Genomic DNA, 16,344 nt, shown 5'->3' with positions numbered 1-16,344 from the left:
GCTCCCCCATTTCCCCAGTTCATTTTGGGTTCAAACCCCCCAATTTTGGGCTCTGGGGTCACTTTGGGCTCCCCCTGACCACCCCCCCCCTTTTTTTTTTTTTTCTCTTTACAGCCTGGAGCTCCGGAGCCCCCCAAAATCCCTCAGGACCCCAAAACCTCCAAATTCACCCCAAAACCCCCCAAATTTACCCCCCCAAAACCCAAATTATCCCCAAGTCACCCCAAAATCCCCCTGGGACTCCCCAACCCCCCCCCCCCCACAAATTGGGGTTGGGGACCCCCAAATTCCCATCCAGGAACCCCCCAAATTCTCCCCAAATTTCCATTTTTTTGGGGTTTGGGGACCCCCAATTCCCCAAATTTCCTTTTTTTGGGGTTTCAGACCCCCAAATTCCCCAAATTTCCTTTTTTTTTGGGGTTTGGGACCCCCAAATTCTCCCCAAATTTCCATTTTTTGGGGTTTGGGGACCCCCAAATTCCCCAAATTTCCTTTTTTTGGGGGTTTGGGACCCCCAAATTCACCCAGGACCCCCCAGATTTTAATTTTTTGAAGCCAGAACCCCCCAAAATTTCCATTTTTAGGGGTCTTGACCCTTAAACTCCCCTCAAATTTTGGGTTTTTGGGGTTGGCACCCCCAAATTCTCCCCCAAATTTCAGATTTTTGGGGTCAGCCCCCCCCAAACTCCTCCAGGACCCCCCAAATTCCCGTTTTTGGGGGTTGCAGCCCCCCAGAACCTCCCAAATTTTGGGATTTTTTGGGGTCAGGATCCCCAAATTTCCCTCAAATTCTGAATTTTTGGGGTCAGGACCCCCAAATCTGCCTTGAAATTCAGATTTTTTTGGGGTTGAGACCCCGAAATCCCCCTCAAATTTCTGATTTTTGGGGTTGAGGCCTTAAATCCTCCTCAAATTTCACAGTTTTGTGTTTAGGACCCCCAAATTCCCATTTTTTGGGTCAGAACCCCCCAAATTTCAGATTTTTGCCCTCAAACACCCCAAATTTCAGATTTTTTGGGCTCAGAACCCCCCAAATTCCCATTTTTTGCTTCAAACCCCCCAAATTTCAGATTTTTTGGGCTCAGAACCCCCCAAATTCCCATTTTTTTGCTTCAAACCCCCCAAATTTCAGATTTTTTGGGTGAGAACCCCCCAAATTTCAGATTTTTGGGTGAGAACCCCCCAAATTTCAGATTTTTTGGGTGAGAAGCCCCCAAATTTCAGATTTTTAGGCTCAGAACCCTCCAAATTTCAGATTTTTCCCCCCAAATTTCAGATTTTTGGGCTCAGAACCCCCCCAAATTCCCATTTTTTGGGGTCAGAACCCCAAATTTCAGATTTTGGGCTCAGAACCCCCCAAATTTCAGATTTTTTGGGTGAGAACCCCCCAAATTTCAGATTTTTGGGCTCAGAACCTCCCAAATTTCAGATTTTTTGGGTGAGAACCCCCCAAATTCCCATTTTTTGCTTCAAACCCCTCAAATTTCAGATTTTTTGCCCCCAAATTTCAGATTTTTGGCCTCAGAACCCCCCAAATTCCCATTTTTTGCTTCAAACCCCCCAAATTTCCGTTTTTTCCCCCCAAATTTCCCACCCCCCCGAGTCCCCGCCCCCTCCCCCCGTCCCTCATTTGCATCCCGCCAGGCCCCGCCCCCCAAGATGGCCGACCCCATCATGGACCTCTTTGACGACCCCAACCTGTTCGGCCTCGACCCCCTCCCCCCCGAGGAGCTCGTGGCCCCGCCCCCCGCCCCGCCCCCTTCCTCCTCGGAGGCCACGCCCCCTGCCGACCCATTGGCCGAGGCGCTGGGGCTCTCGGGGGCGCTGGACCCGCCCCCGAATCTGCCCCAAAACCCCCAAAATTTACCCCAAAATCCGCCCCAAAACCCCCAAAATCCGCCCCAAAATCTGCCCCAAAACCCCCCGAATCCGCCCCAAAATCCGAGCCCCGCCCAGCCGGAACCGGAAGTGCTGAGCCAGGGCAACCCCTTCATGGGCGTGGCCGCCCCCGCCCCCGCGGCCCCGCCCCCCAAGATCGTCATCCTCAAAGCCCCGCCCCCCGCCGGGGGAGGCCCCGCCCCCGCGGCCGCGCCCAATGGCGGCAAAGTCACCTTGGCCAAGGTGTTGGCCCCGCCCACCGTGCGGGCGGGGGGCGTGGCTGCGGCGGCGGGGGGCGTGGCCGCGGCAGCAGCAGGGGGCGTGGCCTCGGCGGCAGGGGGCGGGGCCAGGCAGGTGAAGCAGCTGCTGCTGCAGCCCCTGAAGGCGGCGACGTCAGGGGGCGGAGTCACGGCTGGGGCCACGCCCCTGAAACACCTGGGGAGCCTGGGGCCCGCTCAGGTGAGAGGGGCGGGGCCTGGGGGGGTGTGGGCGTGGCCAGGTGGGGCTTGGGTGTGGTTTGTGAGGGGCTGGGCGTGGCCAGGTGAGGGTGGGTGTGGCCGGGTGTGGTTTAGCGATGTCCGGTTTGTCTGTGAAGCTGCAGCCCAGTGTCCACTCTCACTGACCACTGAGTGACCACTGAATGACCGCTGACGCTGACCAGAGACCGTCCACACTGACCACTGACACTGACCACTGAGTGACCATACACTGACCAGTGACTGTCCACGCTGACCATTGACCACTGACACTGACCACTGACCACTGAGTGACCACTGACACTGACCAGTGACCGTCCACAGTGACCATTGACTACTGACCACTGACACTGACCATTCACACTGACCATTGACTAGTGACACTGACCACTGACCATTCACACTGACCATTCACACTGACCACTGACCACTGAGTGACCACTGACACTGACCAGTGACCGTCCACAGTGACCATTGACTACTGACCATTCACACTGACCATTCACACTGATCACTGACCACTGACGCTGACCACCCACACTGACCATTGACTAGTGACACTGACCACTGACCATTCACACTGACCGCTGACCACTGAGTGACCACCGACCAAAGTCCATCCTCACACTGACCATTGACACTGACCATCCCCACTGACCACTGATCCCTGAGTGACCACTGACACTGACCACTGACATTGGCCACTGACCATTCACACTGACCATTCACACTGACCGCTGACCACTGAGTAACCACAGACCAGAGTCCATCCTCACACTGACCACTGACTGACCATTCACACTGACCACTCACTGACCACTGACCAGTGTCCATCCCCACAGTGACCACTCACTGACCAGTGTCCATCTGTCCCACCCCTGGCCAGCGCCACACTGACCACTGACACTGACCATTCACACTGACCACTCACTGACCACTGACCATTCACACTGACCACTGACCAGTGATGCTGACCACTCACTGAACACTGGCCAGTGTCCATCCCCACACTGACCACTGACGCTGACCATTCACACTGACCACTGACACTGACCATTCACACTGACCACTGACACTGACCACTGACATTGGCCACTGACCATTCACGCTGACCACTAAACCCTGAGTGACCACCGACCAGAGTCCATCCTCACACTGACCACTGACTACTCACACTGACCATTCACACTGACACTGACCATTGACTGACCACTGACCAGTGTCCATCCCCTCACTGACCAGTGTCCGTCTGTCCTTAGGGCGAGTCCAAGCGCATCACGCTGGTGCTGCAGCAGACCCCCGGCCATTCACACTGACCACTGACACTGACCATTCACACTGACCATTCACACTGACCATTGACTGACCACTCACTGACCAGTGTCCACTCTGGTGTCCCTAGGGCGAGTCCAAGCGCATCACGCTGGTGCTGCAGCAGACACCCGGCCATTCACACTGACCACTGACACTGACCATTGACTGACCACTGTCCAGTGTCCATCCCCTCACTGACCAGTGTCCACTCTCGTGTCCCTAGGGCGAGTCCAAGCGCATCACGCTGGTGCTGCAGCAGACACCCGGCCATTCACAGTGACCACTGACACTGACCATTCACACTGACCATTCACACTGATCACTGACACTGACCATTCACACTGACACTGACCATTGACTGACCACTGACCAGTGTCCACTCTGGTGTCCTTAGGGCGAGTCCAAGCGCATCACGCTGGTGCTGCAGCAGACACCCGGCCATTCACACTGACCACTGACACTGACCATTGACTGACCACTGACACTGACCATTCACACTGACCACTGACACTGACCATTGACTGACCACTGACCAGTGTCCATCCTGCACTGACCAGTGTCCGTCTGTCCTTAGGGCGAGTCCAAGCGCATCACGCTGGTGCTGCAGCAGACACCCGGCCATTCACACTGACCACTGACACTGACCATTCACACTGACCATTGACACTGACCATTCACACTGACCAATAACACTGACCACTGACACTGACCATTGACACTGACCATTGACTGACCACTGACCAGTGTCCACTCTCGTGTCCGCAGGGCGAGTCCAAGCGCATCACGCTGGTGCTGCAGCAGACACCCGGCCATTCACACTGACCACTGACACTGACCATTCACACTGACCAATAACACTGACCACTGACACTGACCATTGACACTGACCATTGACTGACCACTGACCAGTGTCCACTCTCGTGTCCTTAGGGCGAGTCCAAGCGCATCACGCTGGTGCTGCAGCAGACACCCGGCCATTCACAGTGACCACTGACACTGACCATTCACACTGACCATTGACTGACCACTGACCAGTGTCCATCCCTCACTGACCAGTGTCCGTCTGTCCTTAGGGCGAGTCCAAGCGCATCACGCTGGTGCTGCAGCAGACACCCGGCCCCGGCGCCACACCTGGCCAGCGCCACGTCGTCCTGGGCACGCTGCCCGGCAAGCTCCTCCTGCAGGGCGGGGCCGCGGCCACGCCCGCGCCACGCCCAAGGCCGCGCCCGGCGCCGCCCCGGCCAAGGTGGTGACCATCCAGCTGCAGGTGCAGCCGCCGGCCGCGGCCGGGCAAGGGGGCGGGCAGAAGATCCAGCTGATCCAGCCCGGGGCGGGGCCCGTGGGCGTGGCCCAGGTGCCGCAGGTGGTGGGCGGGGCCGGGCAGAGGCTGACGGTGCCGCTCAAGGTGGTGCTGCAGCCGCAGGTGAGCGGGCAGGTGCGGTTGGGAGGGGGCACTTGGGCTGGGGGTGGTCAGTTGGGTTTGGGGTAGTGGTCAGTTGCGTTTGGGAGGGGGCACTTGGGCTGGGGGTGGTCACTCGAACCCAGGGTTGGTGGTCAGTTGGGTTTGGGAGTGGTCAGTTGGGTTTGGGAGTGGTCAGTTAAATTGGGCAGTGGTCAGTTGGGTTTAGGGGTGGTCAGTTGGGTTTGGGGTAGTGGTCAGTTGCGTTTGGGAGGGGTCAGTTGGGCTGGGGGTGGTCACTCAGACCCAGGGTTGGTGGTCAGTTGGGTTTGGGAGTGGTCAGTTAAACTTGGGAGTGGTCAGTTGGGTTTGGGAGTGGTCAGTTGGGTTTGGGAGGGGTCAGTTGGGCTGGGGGTGGTCACTCAAACCCAGGGCTGTTGGTCAGTTAAATTTGGGAGTGGTCAGTTAGATTTGGGAGTGGTCAGTTAAACTTGGGAGTGGTCAGTTGTGTTTGGGAGTGGTCAGTTGGGTTTGGGGCAGCGGTCAGTTAAATTGGGCAGTGGTCAGTTGGGTTTAGGGGTGGTCAGTTGGGCTGGGGGTGGTCACTCAAACCCAGGGCTGTTGGTCAGTTAAACTTGGGAGTGGTCAGTTGGGTTTGGGAGTGGTCAGTTAAATTGGGCAGTGGTCAGTTGGGTTTGGGGCAGTGGTCAGTTGGGTTTGGGGCAGTGGTCAGTTGGGTTTGGGGGTGGTCAGTTGGGTTTGGGAGTGGTCAGTTGGGTTTGGGGGTGGTCAGTTAAATTGGGCAGGGGTCAGTTAAATTCGAGAGTGGTCAGTTGGGTTTGGGGCAGTGGTCAATTTGGGAGTGGTCAGTTGTGTTTGGGCCGGCGGTCACCATCTCCCCACGGTGGTCACTCCTCACTGACCGCTCCCCAGGCCGGCTCCTCGTCCGGCCCTGCCTCGGCCGGCCTCTCGGTGGTCAGTTGGGTTTGGGAGTGCTCAGTTGGGATTGGGAGTGGTCAGTTAAATTTGGCAGTGGTCAGTTGGGATTGGCAGTGGTCAGTTGGGTTTGGGCAGAGGTCAGTTGGGTTTGGGCAGTGCTCAGTTGGGATTGGGAGTGGTCAGTTTGGGAGTGGTCAGTTGGGATTGGCAGTGGTCACTTGTGTCTGGGGCTCGTGGTCACCATCTCCCCACGGTGGTCACTCCTCACTGACCACTCTGTCCCCCCCAGGCCGGCTCCTCGTCCGGCCCCGCCTCGTCCGGCCTCTCGGTGGTCAAGGTGCTGGGCGGCTCCGAGATGACCGCACTGACCGCTACCCCTGTCCATCCCCCCCAGGCCAGCTCCTCCTCCGGCCCCGCCTCGTCCGGCCTCTCGGTGGTCAAGGTGCTGGGCGGCTCCGAGATGACCACGCTGACCACCACCCCCACGCCGTCGCCGCGCGCGGGCGGGCCGGGCGCCGCGGACGAGAGCCGGCGTCTGGAGCACCAGAAGAAGCAGGAGAAGGCGAACCGCATCGTGGCCGAGGCCATCGCGCGCCGCCCGCGCCCGCGGCGAGCAGAACATCCCGCGCGTGCTCAACGAGGACGAGCTGCCCAGCGTGCGGCCCGAGGACGAGGGCGAGCGCAAGCGCCGGCGCCGCGAGCGGCCCGCCGCCAAGGAGGAGCGCCCGCGCCGCGGCAAGGGGCAGCCCCGCGGCAAGGCCCGCGCCAAGGCCAGGTGAGACATGGACGGGTGGGCATCGAGGCTTGGTGGGCATCACGGGCTTGGTGGTCATCAAGGGTTGGTGGGCATCAAAGTGTGGTGGGCATCAAGGGTTGGCCTTGGTGGTCATTCAAGTTTGAGCTTGGTGGTCATCAAAGTTTGGCCTTGCTGGTCATCAAAGTTTGAGCTTGGTGGTCATCAAAGTTTGGCCTTTGTGGTCATCAAGGGTTGGTGATCATCAAAGTTTGGCCTTGGTGGTCATCAGAGTTTGAGCTTGGTGGTCATCAAAGTTTGGCCTTGGTGGTCATCAAAGTTTGGGCTTGGTGATCATCAAAGTTTGGCCTTGGTGGTCATCAAGGGTTGGTGGGCATCAAAGTTTGGCCCTGGTGGTCATCAGAGTTTGAGCTTAGTGGTCATCAAAGTTTGGGTTTTGTGGTCATCAAGGGTTGGTGGGCATCAAGGGTTGGTGGTCATGAAACTTTGGCCTTGGTGGTCATCAAAGTTTGGGCTTAGTGGTCATCAGAGTTTGAGCTTGGTGGTCATCAAAGTTTGGCCTTGGTGGTCATCATGGTGTTGGTGGTCATCAAAGTGTGGTGGTCATCATAGTGTTGGTGGTCATCAAGGCTTGGTGGTCATCATAGTGTTGGTGGTCATCAAGGCTTGGTGGTCATCAAGGGTTGGTGGTCATCAAAGTTTGGCCTTGGTGGTCATGAGAGTTTGGAGGTCATCAAGGGTTGGTGGTCATCAAGGCTTGGTGGTCATGAAACTTTGGGCTCGGTGGTCATCAAGGGTTGGTGGTCATCAAGGGTTGGTGGTCATCAAAGTTTGGGCTTGGTGATCATCAAAGTTTGGCCTTGGTGGTCATCAAAGTGTGGTGGTCATCAAGGGTTGGTGGGCATCATGGTGTTGGTGGTCATCAAGGCTTGGTGGTCATCAAGGGTTGGTGGGCATCAAAGTGTGGTGGTCATCAAAGTTTGGCCTTGGTGGTCATCAAGGGTTGGTGGTCATCAAGGGTTGGTGGTCATCAAAGTTTGGCCTTGGTGGTCATCAAGGCTTGGTGGGCATCGAGGCTTGGTGGTCATCAAGGCTTGGTGGGCATCGAGGGTTGGTGGTCATCAAGGGTTGGTGGTCATCAAGGGTTGGTGGTCATCAAGGGTTGGTGGGCATCAGAGTGTGGTGGTCATCAAAGTTTGGCCTTGGTGGTCATCAAGGGTTGGTGGGCATCAAGGGTTGGTGGGCATCAAGGGTTGGTGGGCATCAAGGGTTGGTGGGCATCAGAGCGTGGTGGTCATCAAGGGTTGGTGGTCATTGTGGTGTTGCTGGTCATCAAAGTGTGGTGGTCATCAAGGGTTGGTGGTCATCATGGTGTTGGTGGTCATCAAAGTTTGGTGGTCATCAAAGTTTGGGCTTGGTGGTTATCAAAGTGGGGTGATCATTGTGGTGTTGATAGTCATCAAGGGTTGGTGGTCATCATGGTGTTGGTGGTCATCAAGGGTTGGTGGTCATCAAGGGTTGGTGGTCATCAAGGGTTGGTGGTCATCAAAGTTTGGGCTTGGTGGTCATCAGAGTTTGGTGGTCATCGAGGGTTGGTGGTCATCAAGGCTTGGTGGTCATGAAACTTTGGCCTTGGTGGTCATCAAAGTTTGGCCTTGCTGGTCATCAAAGTTTGAGCTTGGTGGTCATCAAAGTTTGGCCTTGGTGGTCATCAAGGGTTGGTGGGCATCAAGGGTTGGTGGTCATCAAGGGTTGGTGGTCATGAAACTTTGGGTTTGGTGGTCATCAAAGTTTGGTGGTCATCAAAGTTTGGGCTTGGTGGTCATCAAGGGTTGGTGGGCATCAAGGCTTGGTGGTCATCAAGGGTTGGTGGTCATCAAGGGTTGGTGGTCATCAAGGGTTGGTGGGCATCAGAGTGTGGTGGGCATCAAAGTTTGGGCTTGGTGGTCATCAAGGCTTGGTGGGCATCGAGGGTTGGTGGTCATCAAGGCTTGGTGGTCATCAAAGTTTGGGCTTGGTGATCATCAAAGTTTGGCCTTGGTGGTCATCAAAGTGTGGTGGTCATCAAGGCTTGGTGGTCATCATGGTGTTGGTGGTCATCAAAGTATGGTGGTCATCAAAGTTTGGGCTTGGTGGTCATCAAAGTGTGGTGATCATTGTGGTGTTGATAGTCATCAAGGGTTGGTGGTCATCAAGGGTTGGTGGTCATCAAGGGTTGGTGGTCATCATGGTGTTGGTGGTCATCAAGGGTTGGTGGTCATCAAGGGTTGGTGGTCATCAAAGTTTGGCCTTGGTGGTCATCAGAGTTTGGGCTTGGTGGTCATCAAGGGTTGGTGGTCATCGAAGTTTAGACTTGGTGGTCATCAAAGCTTGGTGTCCATCATGGTCTTGGTGGCCATCAAGACTTGGTGGGGTCAGTTGGTCACTCAGTGGTCACTCAGGGCCATTTTTGGCAATTTTTTGGCCATTTTTTGTGGGATTTTCTTGGGGTTTTTTGGGTTTTTGGTCACTCGTTGGTCACTCAGTGGTCAGTTGGTCACTCAGTGGTCACTTGGGGTCATTTTTGGCCATTTTTTGTGGGATTTTCTTGGGGATTTTTGTGTTTCTGGTCACTCGTTGGTCACTCGTTGGTCACTCGTTGGTCAGTTGGTCACTCAGTGGTCACTCTGCCCGCAGCACCATCACGCCGGTGGTCAGCAAGAAGCGCAAGCGCAACGCCAGCTCGGACAACTCGGACTCGGAGGCGCTGCCGGCGCCGTCCCCGCGCCAGGACGACGACGGCGGGGGCGGGGGCGGGGGCGGAGTCCAGGTGAGACGGGGCGGGGCCACCCGGGAAGGGGCGGGGTCACCTGGCTGGGGTCACCTGGATTGGGTCACCTGGGTGTGGTCACCTGGGTGTGGTCACCTGGGTGTGGTCACCTGGATTGGGTCACCTGATCAGGTGTGGTCACCTGAGGGGTGTGGTTTCCTGGGTGTGGTCACCTGGATGGTGAGCACCTGGATGTGTGAGGTCACCTGGGCGTGGTCATGTGGCCGGGTGTGGTCACCTGGATGGTGAGCACCTGGATGTGTGAGGTCACCTGGGTGTGGTCATGTGGCCGGGTGTGGTCACCTGGGTGTGGTCACCTGGATGTGTGAGGTCACCTGGGTGTGGTCATCTGGCTGGGTGTGGTCACCTGGGTGTGGTCACATGGAGTGGGCGTGGTCACCTGGATGAGTGTGGTCACCCGAGGTGGGCGTGTCTCACCTGGACGTTCCTCCCCAATGGTGGGTGAGGTCACCTGCGCCTGTCCCACCTGGCCGTGTCCCACCTGTCCGTCCGTCTGTCTGTCCGTGTTTCACCTTTCTGTGTGTCCCACCTGGCCGTGTCCCACCTGTCCGTCCGTCTGTCTGTCCGTGTTTCACCTTTCTCTGTCCCACCTGTCCCACCTGGCCGTGTCCCACCTGGCCTTGTCTCACCTGTCTGTCCGTCTGTCTGTCTGTCCGTGTTTCACCTTTCTCTGTGTCCCACCTGGCCGTGTATCACCTGTCCGTCCGTCTGTCTGTCTGTGTTTCACCTTTCTCTGTGTCCCACCTGGCCGTGTCCCACCTGTCCGTCCGTCTGTCTGTCCGTGTTTCACCTTTCTCTGTCCCACCTGTCCCACCTGTAGAAACGTTCCGCCCGGCAGGTGAAGCGCAGGAAGTACACGGAGCACCTGGACACGAAGCTGTGTCCCACCACACTGTGCATCTGTCCATGTCCCACCTGTCCATCTGTCCATCCATATCTCACCTGTCCCATCTCACCTGTCCATATCTCACCTGTCCGTGTCTCACCTGTCCGTGTCTCACCTGTCCCCCCAGAAGCGCCGCTCCAACCGGCAGGTGAAGAGGAAGAAGTACACAGAGCACCTGGACACGGAGCTGTGTCCCACCACACTGTCCATCTGTCCATCTGTCCATGTCTCACCTGTCCCATCTCACCTGTCTGTCCATATCTCACCTGTCCCATCTCACCTGTCCATGTCTCACCTGTCCCCCCAGAAGCGCCACTCCAACCAGCAGGTGAAGCGCAAGAAGTACACAGAGCACCTGGACATCAAGCTGTGTCCCACCACACTGTCCATGTGTCCATCTGTCTGTCCATGTCCCACCTGTCCATATCTCACCTGTCCATCCATATCTCACCTGTCCATCCATGTCTCACCTGTCTATCTGTCTATCCATATCTCACCTGTCCCATCTCACCTGTCCGTGTCTCACCTTTACCTGCAGAAGCGCCGCTCCAACCGGCAGGTGAAGAGGAAGAAGTACACGGAGCACCTGGACATGGAGCTGTGTCCCACCACACTGTCCATCTGTCTGTCCATCTGTCACCTGTCCCATCTCACCTGTCCGTGTCTCACCTGCAGAAGCGCCGCTCGAACCGGCAGGTGAAGCGCAAGAAGTACACGGAGGACCTGGACATCAAGCTGTGTCCCACCACGCTGTCCGTCTGTCTGTCCATCTGTCCATCCATGTCTCACCTGTCCATGTCCCACCTGTCCATCCATATCTCACCTGTCCCATCTCACCTGTCCGTGTCTCACCTGTCCCATCTCACCTGCAGAAGCGCCGCTCGAACCGGCAGGTGAAGCGCAAGAAGTACACGGAGGACCTGGACATGAAGCTGTGTCCCACCACACTGTCCATCTGTCCATGTCCCACCTGTCCATCTGTCTGTCCATCTGTCCATCCATGTCTCACCTGTCCCATCTCACCTGTCTGTGTCTCACCTGTCCATGTCTCACCTGTCCATATCTCACCTGTCCCATCTCACCTGTCCCATCTCACCTGCAGAAGCGCCGCTCGAACCGGCAGGTGAAGCGCAAGAAGTACACGGAGGACCTGGACATCGAGCTGTGTCCCACCACGCTGTCCATCTGTCCATGTCCCACCTGTCCCATCTCACCTGTCTGTCCATATCTCACCTGTCTGTCCATATCTCACCTGTCCATATCTCACCTGTCCCCCCAGAAGCGCCGCTCGAACCGGCAGGTGAAGCGCAAGAAGTACACGGAGGACCTGGACATCAAGCTGTGTCCCACCACACTGTCCATCTGTCTGTCCATCTGTCCATGTCCCACCTGTCCATGTCTCACCTGTCCATCCATGTCCCACCTGTCCATATCTCACCTGTCCCATCTCACCTGTCCCATCTCACCTGTCCGTGTCTCACCTGCAGAAGCGCCGCTCGAACCGGCAGGTGAAGCGCAAGAAGTACACGGAGCACCTGGACATGAAGCTGTGTCCCACCACACTGTCCATCTGTCCGTCCATCTCTCACCTGTCCCATCTCACCTGTCCATCTGTCCATCCATATCTCACCTGTCCATGTCTCACCTGTCCCATCTCACCTGCAGAAGCGCCGCTCGAACCGGCAGGTGAAGCGGAAGAAGTACACGGAGGACCTGGACATCAAGCTGACGGACGACGAGGAGCTGGACGAGGAGCTGGACGTGACGGGGCCGGCGCGGCCGGAGAGCGCTGACCACGAGCGGCCGCCGGCGCCCGGCGCGCTGACCACGGACGGCGAGGGCGCGGACGCGGCGCTGCCCTCCATGCAGTTCTTCGTGGTGGGTCACCTTCATCTTCATCACCTTCATCTTCATCACCTTCATCTTCATCTCTATCTTCATCCTTATCTTCTCCATCTGGGTCATCTCCCTGCCCTCCATGCGGTTCTTCGTGGTGGGTCACCATCTTCATCCTCATCTTCATCCTCACCTTTGTCTTCATCCTTATCTTCATCTCTGTCTTCTCCATCTTGGTCATGTCCCTGCCCTCCATGCAGTTCTTCGTGGTGGGTGGCCTTCATCATCTTCATCACCTTCATCTTCATCACCTTCATCCTTGTCTTCATCCTTATCTTCATCTTCATCCTTATCTTCTCCATCTTGGTCATCTCCCTGCCCTCCATGCAGTTCTTCGTGGTGGGTCACCATCTTCATCTTCATCACCTTCATCTTCATCACCTTCATCCTTGTCTTCATCCTTATCTTCATCTTCATCCTTATTTTCTCCATCTGGGTCATGTCCCTGCCCTCCATGCAGTTCTTCGTGGTGGGTGGCCTTCATCATCTTCATCACCTTCATCTTCATCCTCACCTTCATCTCTATCTTCATTCTTGTCTTCTCCATCTGGGTCATCTCCCTGCCCTCCATGCGGTTCTTCGTGGTGGGTCACCATCTTCATCCTCATCTTCATCTTCATCTCTATCTTCTCCATCTGGGTCATGTCCCTGCCCTCCATGCGGTTCTTCGTGGTGGGTCACCATCTTCATCATCTTCATCACCTTCATCTTCATCACCTTCATCCTTGTCTTCATCCTTATCTTCATCTTCATCTCTATCTTCTCCATCTTGGTCATCTCCCTGCCCTCCATGCAGTTCTTCGTGGTGGGTCACCATCTTCATCCTCACCTTCATCTTCATCACCTTCATCCTTGTCTTCATCCTTATCTTCATCTCTGTCTTCTCCATCTTGGTCATCTCCCTGCCCTCCATGCAGTTCTTCGTGGTGGGTCACCATCTTCATCTTCATCTTCATCCTCATCTTCTCCATCTTGGTCATGTCTCTGCTCTCCATGCGGTTCTTCGTGGTGGGTCACCTTCATCTTCATCTTCATCCTCACCTTCATCTTCATCTCTGTCTTCTCCATCTTGGTCATCTCCCTGCCCTCCATGCAGTTCTTCGTGGTGGGTCATCTTCATCTTCATCCTCACCTTTGTCTTCATCCTTATCTTCATCTTCATCTTCATCCTTATCTTCATCTTCATCCTTATCTTCATCCTTATCTTCTCCATCTTGGTCGTGTCCCTGCCCTCCATGCAGTTCTTCGTGGTGGGTGGCCTTCATCATCTTCATCATCCTCACCTTCATCTCTATCTTCATCCTTATCTTCTCCATCTTGGTCATGTCCCTGCCCTCCATGCAGTTCTTCATGGTGGGTGGCCTTCATCATCTTCATCATCTTCATCTTCATCGTCACCTTCATCTCTATCTTCATCCTTATCTTCTCCATCTTGGTCATCTCCCTGCCCTCCATGCAGTTCTTCGTGGTGGGTCACCTTCTTCATCTTCATCACCTTCTCCATCTCCACCACCTTCATCCCCATCATCTTCATCACCGCCTTCTTGACGTTCTTCACCTCGTCCCTCACCTTCATCACCTCCTCCATCTCCACCACCTCCATCCCCATCTCATGATCTTCATCCCCATCACCTTCATCACCTCCTCCATCTTCATCACCTTCATCCCCATCATCTTCCTCACCTCCTCCATCTTCATGATCTCCATCCCACGGCCTTCATCCCCATCCCATGATCTTCATCCCCATCACCTTCATCATCTCCTCCATCCCACGGCCTTCATCCCCATCACCTTCCTCACCTCCTCCATCTCCACCACCTTCATCCCCATCACCTTCATCACCTCCTCCATCTTCATCACCTTCATCCCCATCATCTTCCTCACCTCCTCCATCTTCATGATCTCCATCTCACGGCCTTCATCCCCATCCCATGATCTTCATCCCCATCACCTTCATCACCTCCTCCATCTCCACGGCCTTCATCTCCATCACCTTCATCACCTCCTCCATCTCCATGGCCTTCATCTCCATCACCTTCCTCACCTCCTCCATCCCATGGCCTTCATCCCCATCACCTTCCTCACCTCCTCCATCCCACGGCCTTCATCTCCATCACCTTCATCGCCTCCTCACCCTCCTCCTCCTCCATCTTCATGACCTCCATCTCACGGCCTTCATCCCCATCATCTTCATCACCTCCTCCATCCCCATCCCACGACCTTCATCCCCATCACCTTCCTCACCTCCTCCATCTTCATCACCTTCATCCCCATCACCTTCATCGCCTCCTGCATCTCCACCACCTTCATCCCCATCATCTTCCTCACCTCCTCCATCTTCATGATCTCCATCTCACGGCCTTCATCCCCATCCCATGATCTTCATCCCCATCACCTTCATCACCTCCTCCATCCCATGGCCTTCATCTCCATCATCTTCATCGCCTCCTCCATCTCCACCACCTTCATCCCCATCACCTTCCTCACCTCCTCCATCTTCATCCCCATCATCTTCATCACCTCCTCCATCTCCACGGCCTTCATCTCCATCATCTTCATCACCTCCTCCATCTCCATCACCTTCCTCCCCATGACCTTCCTCACCTTGCTCACCCTCCTCCTCCTCCTCCTGGTGGTCCCGTTGCAGGAGAACCCGAGCGAGGAGGACGCGGCCATCGTGGACAAGGTGCTGTCCATGCGCGTGGTCAAGAAGGAGGTCAGTGCTCGGCGGTCACTCTGGTGGTCACTCCGGTGGCCTGGGTGGGGTGGTGGTGACCTGCTGGCCTTCATCCTGACCCTCACCGTCCTCCTCCTCGCCCGCAGCTGCCGTCGGGACAGTTGGTGGAGGCCGAGGAGTTCTTCGTCAAGTACAAGAACTAGTGAGTGGTCACTCGCGGTCACTCGCGGTCACTCGGGGTCATTTGTGGTCACTCGCGGTCACTCGTGGTCAGTTGGGGTCATTTTGTGGTCACTCGTGGTCATTCTGGGGGCATTTGGGGGCGTTTGTGGTCACTCGTGGTCATTTGGGGTCATTTTGGGTTGGTTTGGGGTCATTTATGGTCACTTGGGGTCATTGTGGTCACTCGCGGTCACTCGTGGTCACTCGGGGTCATTTTGTGGTCACTCGTGGTCATTCTGGGGGCGTTTGGGGTGGTTTGTGGTCACTCGTGGTCAGATTGTGGTCAGTTTGGGGTAATTTGTGGTCAGTTTGTGGCTATTTGGGGTCATTTGTGGTCACTTGTGGTCACTCATGGTCGTTTGTGGTCACTCGTGGTCATTTTGGGGGTGTTTGGGGTCATTTGTGGTCACTCGTGGTCATTTTGGGGTCGTTTGTGGTCACTCGTGGTCATTTTGGGCGCGTTTGTGGTCACTCGTGGTCATTCTGGGGGCGTTTGGGTAGTTTGTGGTCAGTTTGGGGTCATTTTGTGGTCATTTTGTGGTCATTTGGGGTCACTCGGGGTCACTCGTGGTCATTTTGTGGTCACTCGTGGTCAGTTTGGGGTGGTTTGTGGTCATTTGTGGCCATTTTGGGGTCGGTTTGTGGTCACTCAGGGTCACTCATGGTCATTTTGGGGGTTTTTGGGGTCATTTGTGGTCAGTTTGTGGTCACTCGGGGTCACTCGTGGTCACTCGGGGTCATTTTGTGGTCACTCGTGGTCATTTTGGGGGCGTTTGGGGTGGTTTGTGGTCAGTTTGGGGTCAGTTTGTGGTCACTCATGGTCAGCTGTGGTCATTTTGTGGTCACTCGTGGTCATTTTGGGGGCGTTTGGGGTGGTTTGTGGTCAGTTTGGGGTGGTTTGTGGTCACTCGTGGTCAGTTTGGGGTCGCTTGTGGTCACTCGTGGTCATTTGTGGCCATTTTGAGTTGGTTTGGGGTCATTTATGGTCACTTGGGGTCATTGTGGTCACTCAGGGGTCACTCGTGGTCAGTTGGGGTCATTTTGTGGTCACTCGTGGTCATTCTGGGGGCATT

The 16,344-nt window shown here is 55.9% G+C and overlaps 1 protein-coding gene across 1 annotated transcript in view; it reads left to right on the top strand.

Moving 5' to 3' along the window:
- The first annotated feature begins 1,611 nt into the window (after positions 1-1,611).
- LOC134433599 (chromodomain-helicase-DNA-binding protein 8-like) overlaps positions 1,612-16,344 on the top strand; it is a 60,430-nt gene continuing 45,697 nt past the window's right edge. The window contains 9 exon segments of the mRNA XM_063182417.1: positions 1,612-2,337; positions 4,742-4,867; positions 4,870-5,091; positions 6,401-6,601; positions 6,603-6,781; positions 9,437-9,569; positions 12,142-12,354; positions 15,020-15,088; positions 15,196-15,251. Coding sequence (XP_063038487.1) covers positions 1,660-2,337; positions 4,742-4,867; positions 4,870-5,091; positions 6,401-6,601; positions 6,603-6,781; positions 9,437-9,569; positions 12,142-12,354; positions 15,020-15,088; positions 15,196-15,251 — 1,877 coding nt within the window. The 5' untranslated portion in view covers positions 1,612-1,659.

This window comes from Melospiza melodia, unplaced genomic scaffold (genome assembly GCF_035770615.1).
Source record: "Melospiza melodia melodia isolate bMelMel2 unplaced genomic scaffold, bMelMel2.pri scaffold_211, whole genome shotgun sequence".
Classification (NCBI taxonomy): Eukaryota; Metazoa; Chordata; class Aves; order Passeriformes; family Passerellidae; genus Melospiza; species Melospiza melodia.
Note: the sequence above shows the minus strand (reverse complement) of the source record. Positions and strands in the feature narration are given on the sequence as shown.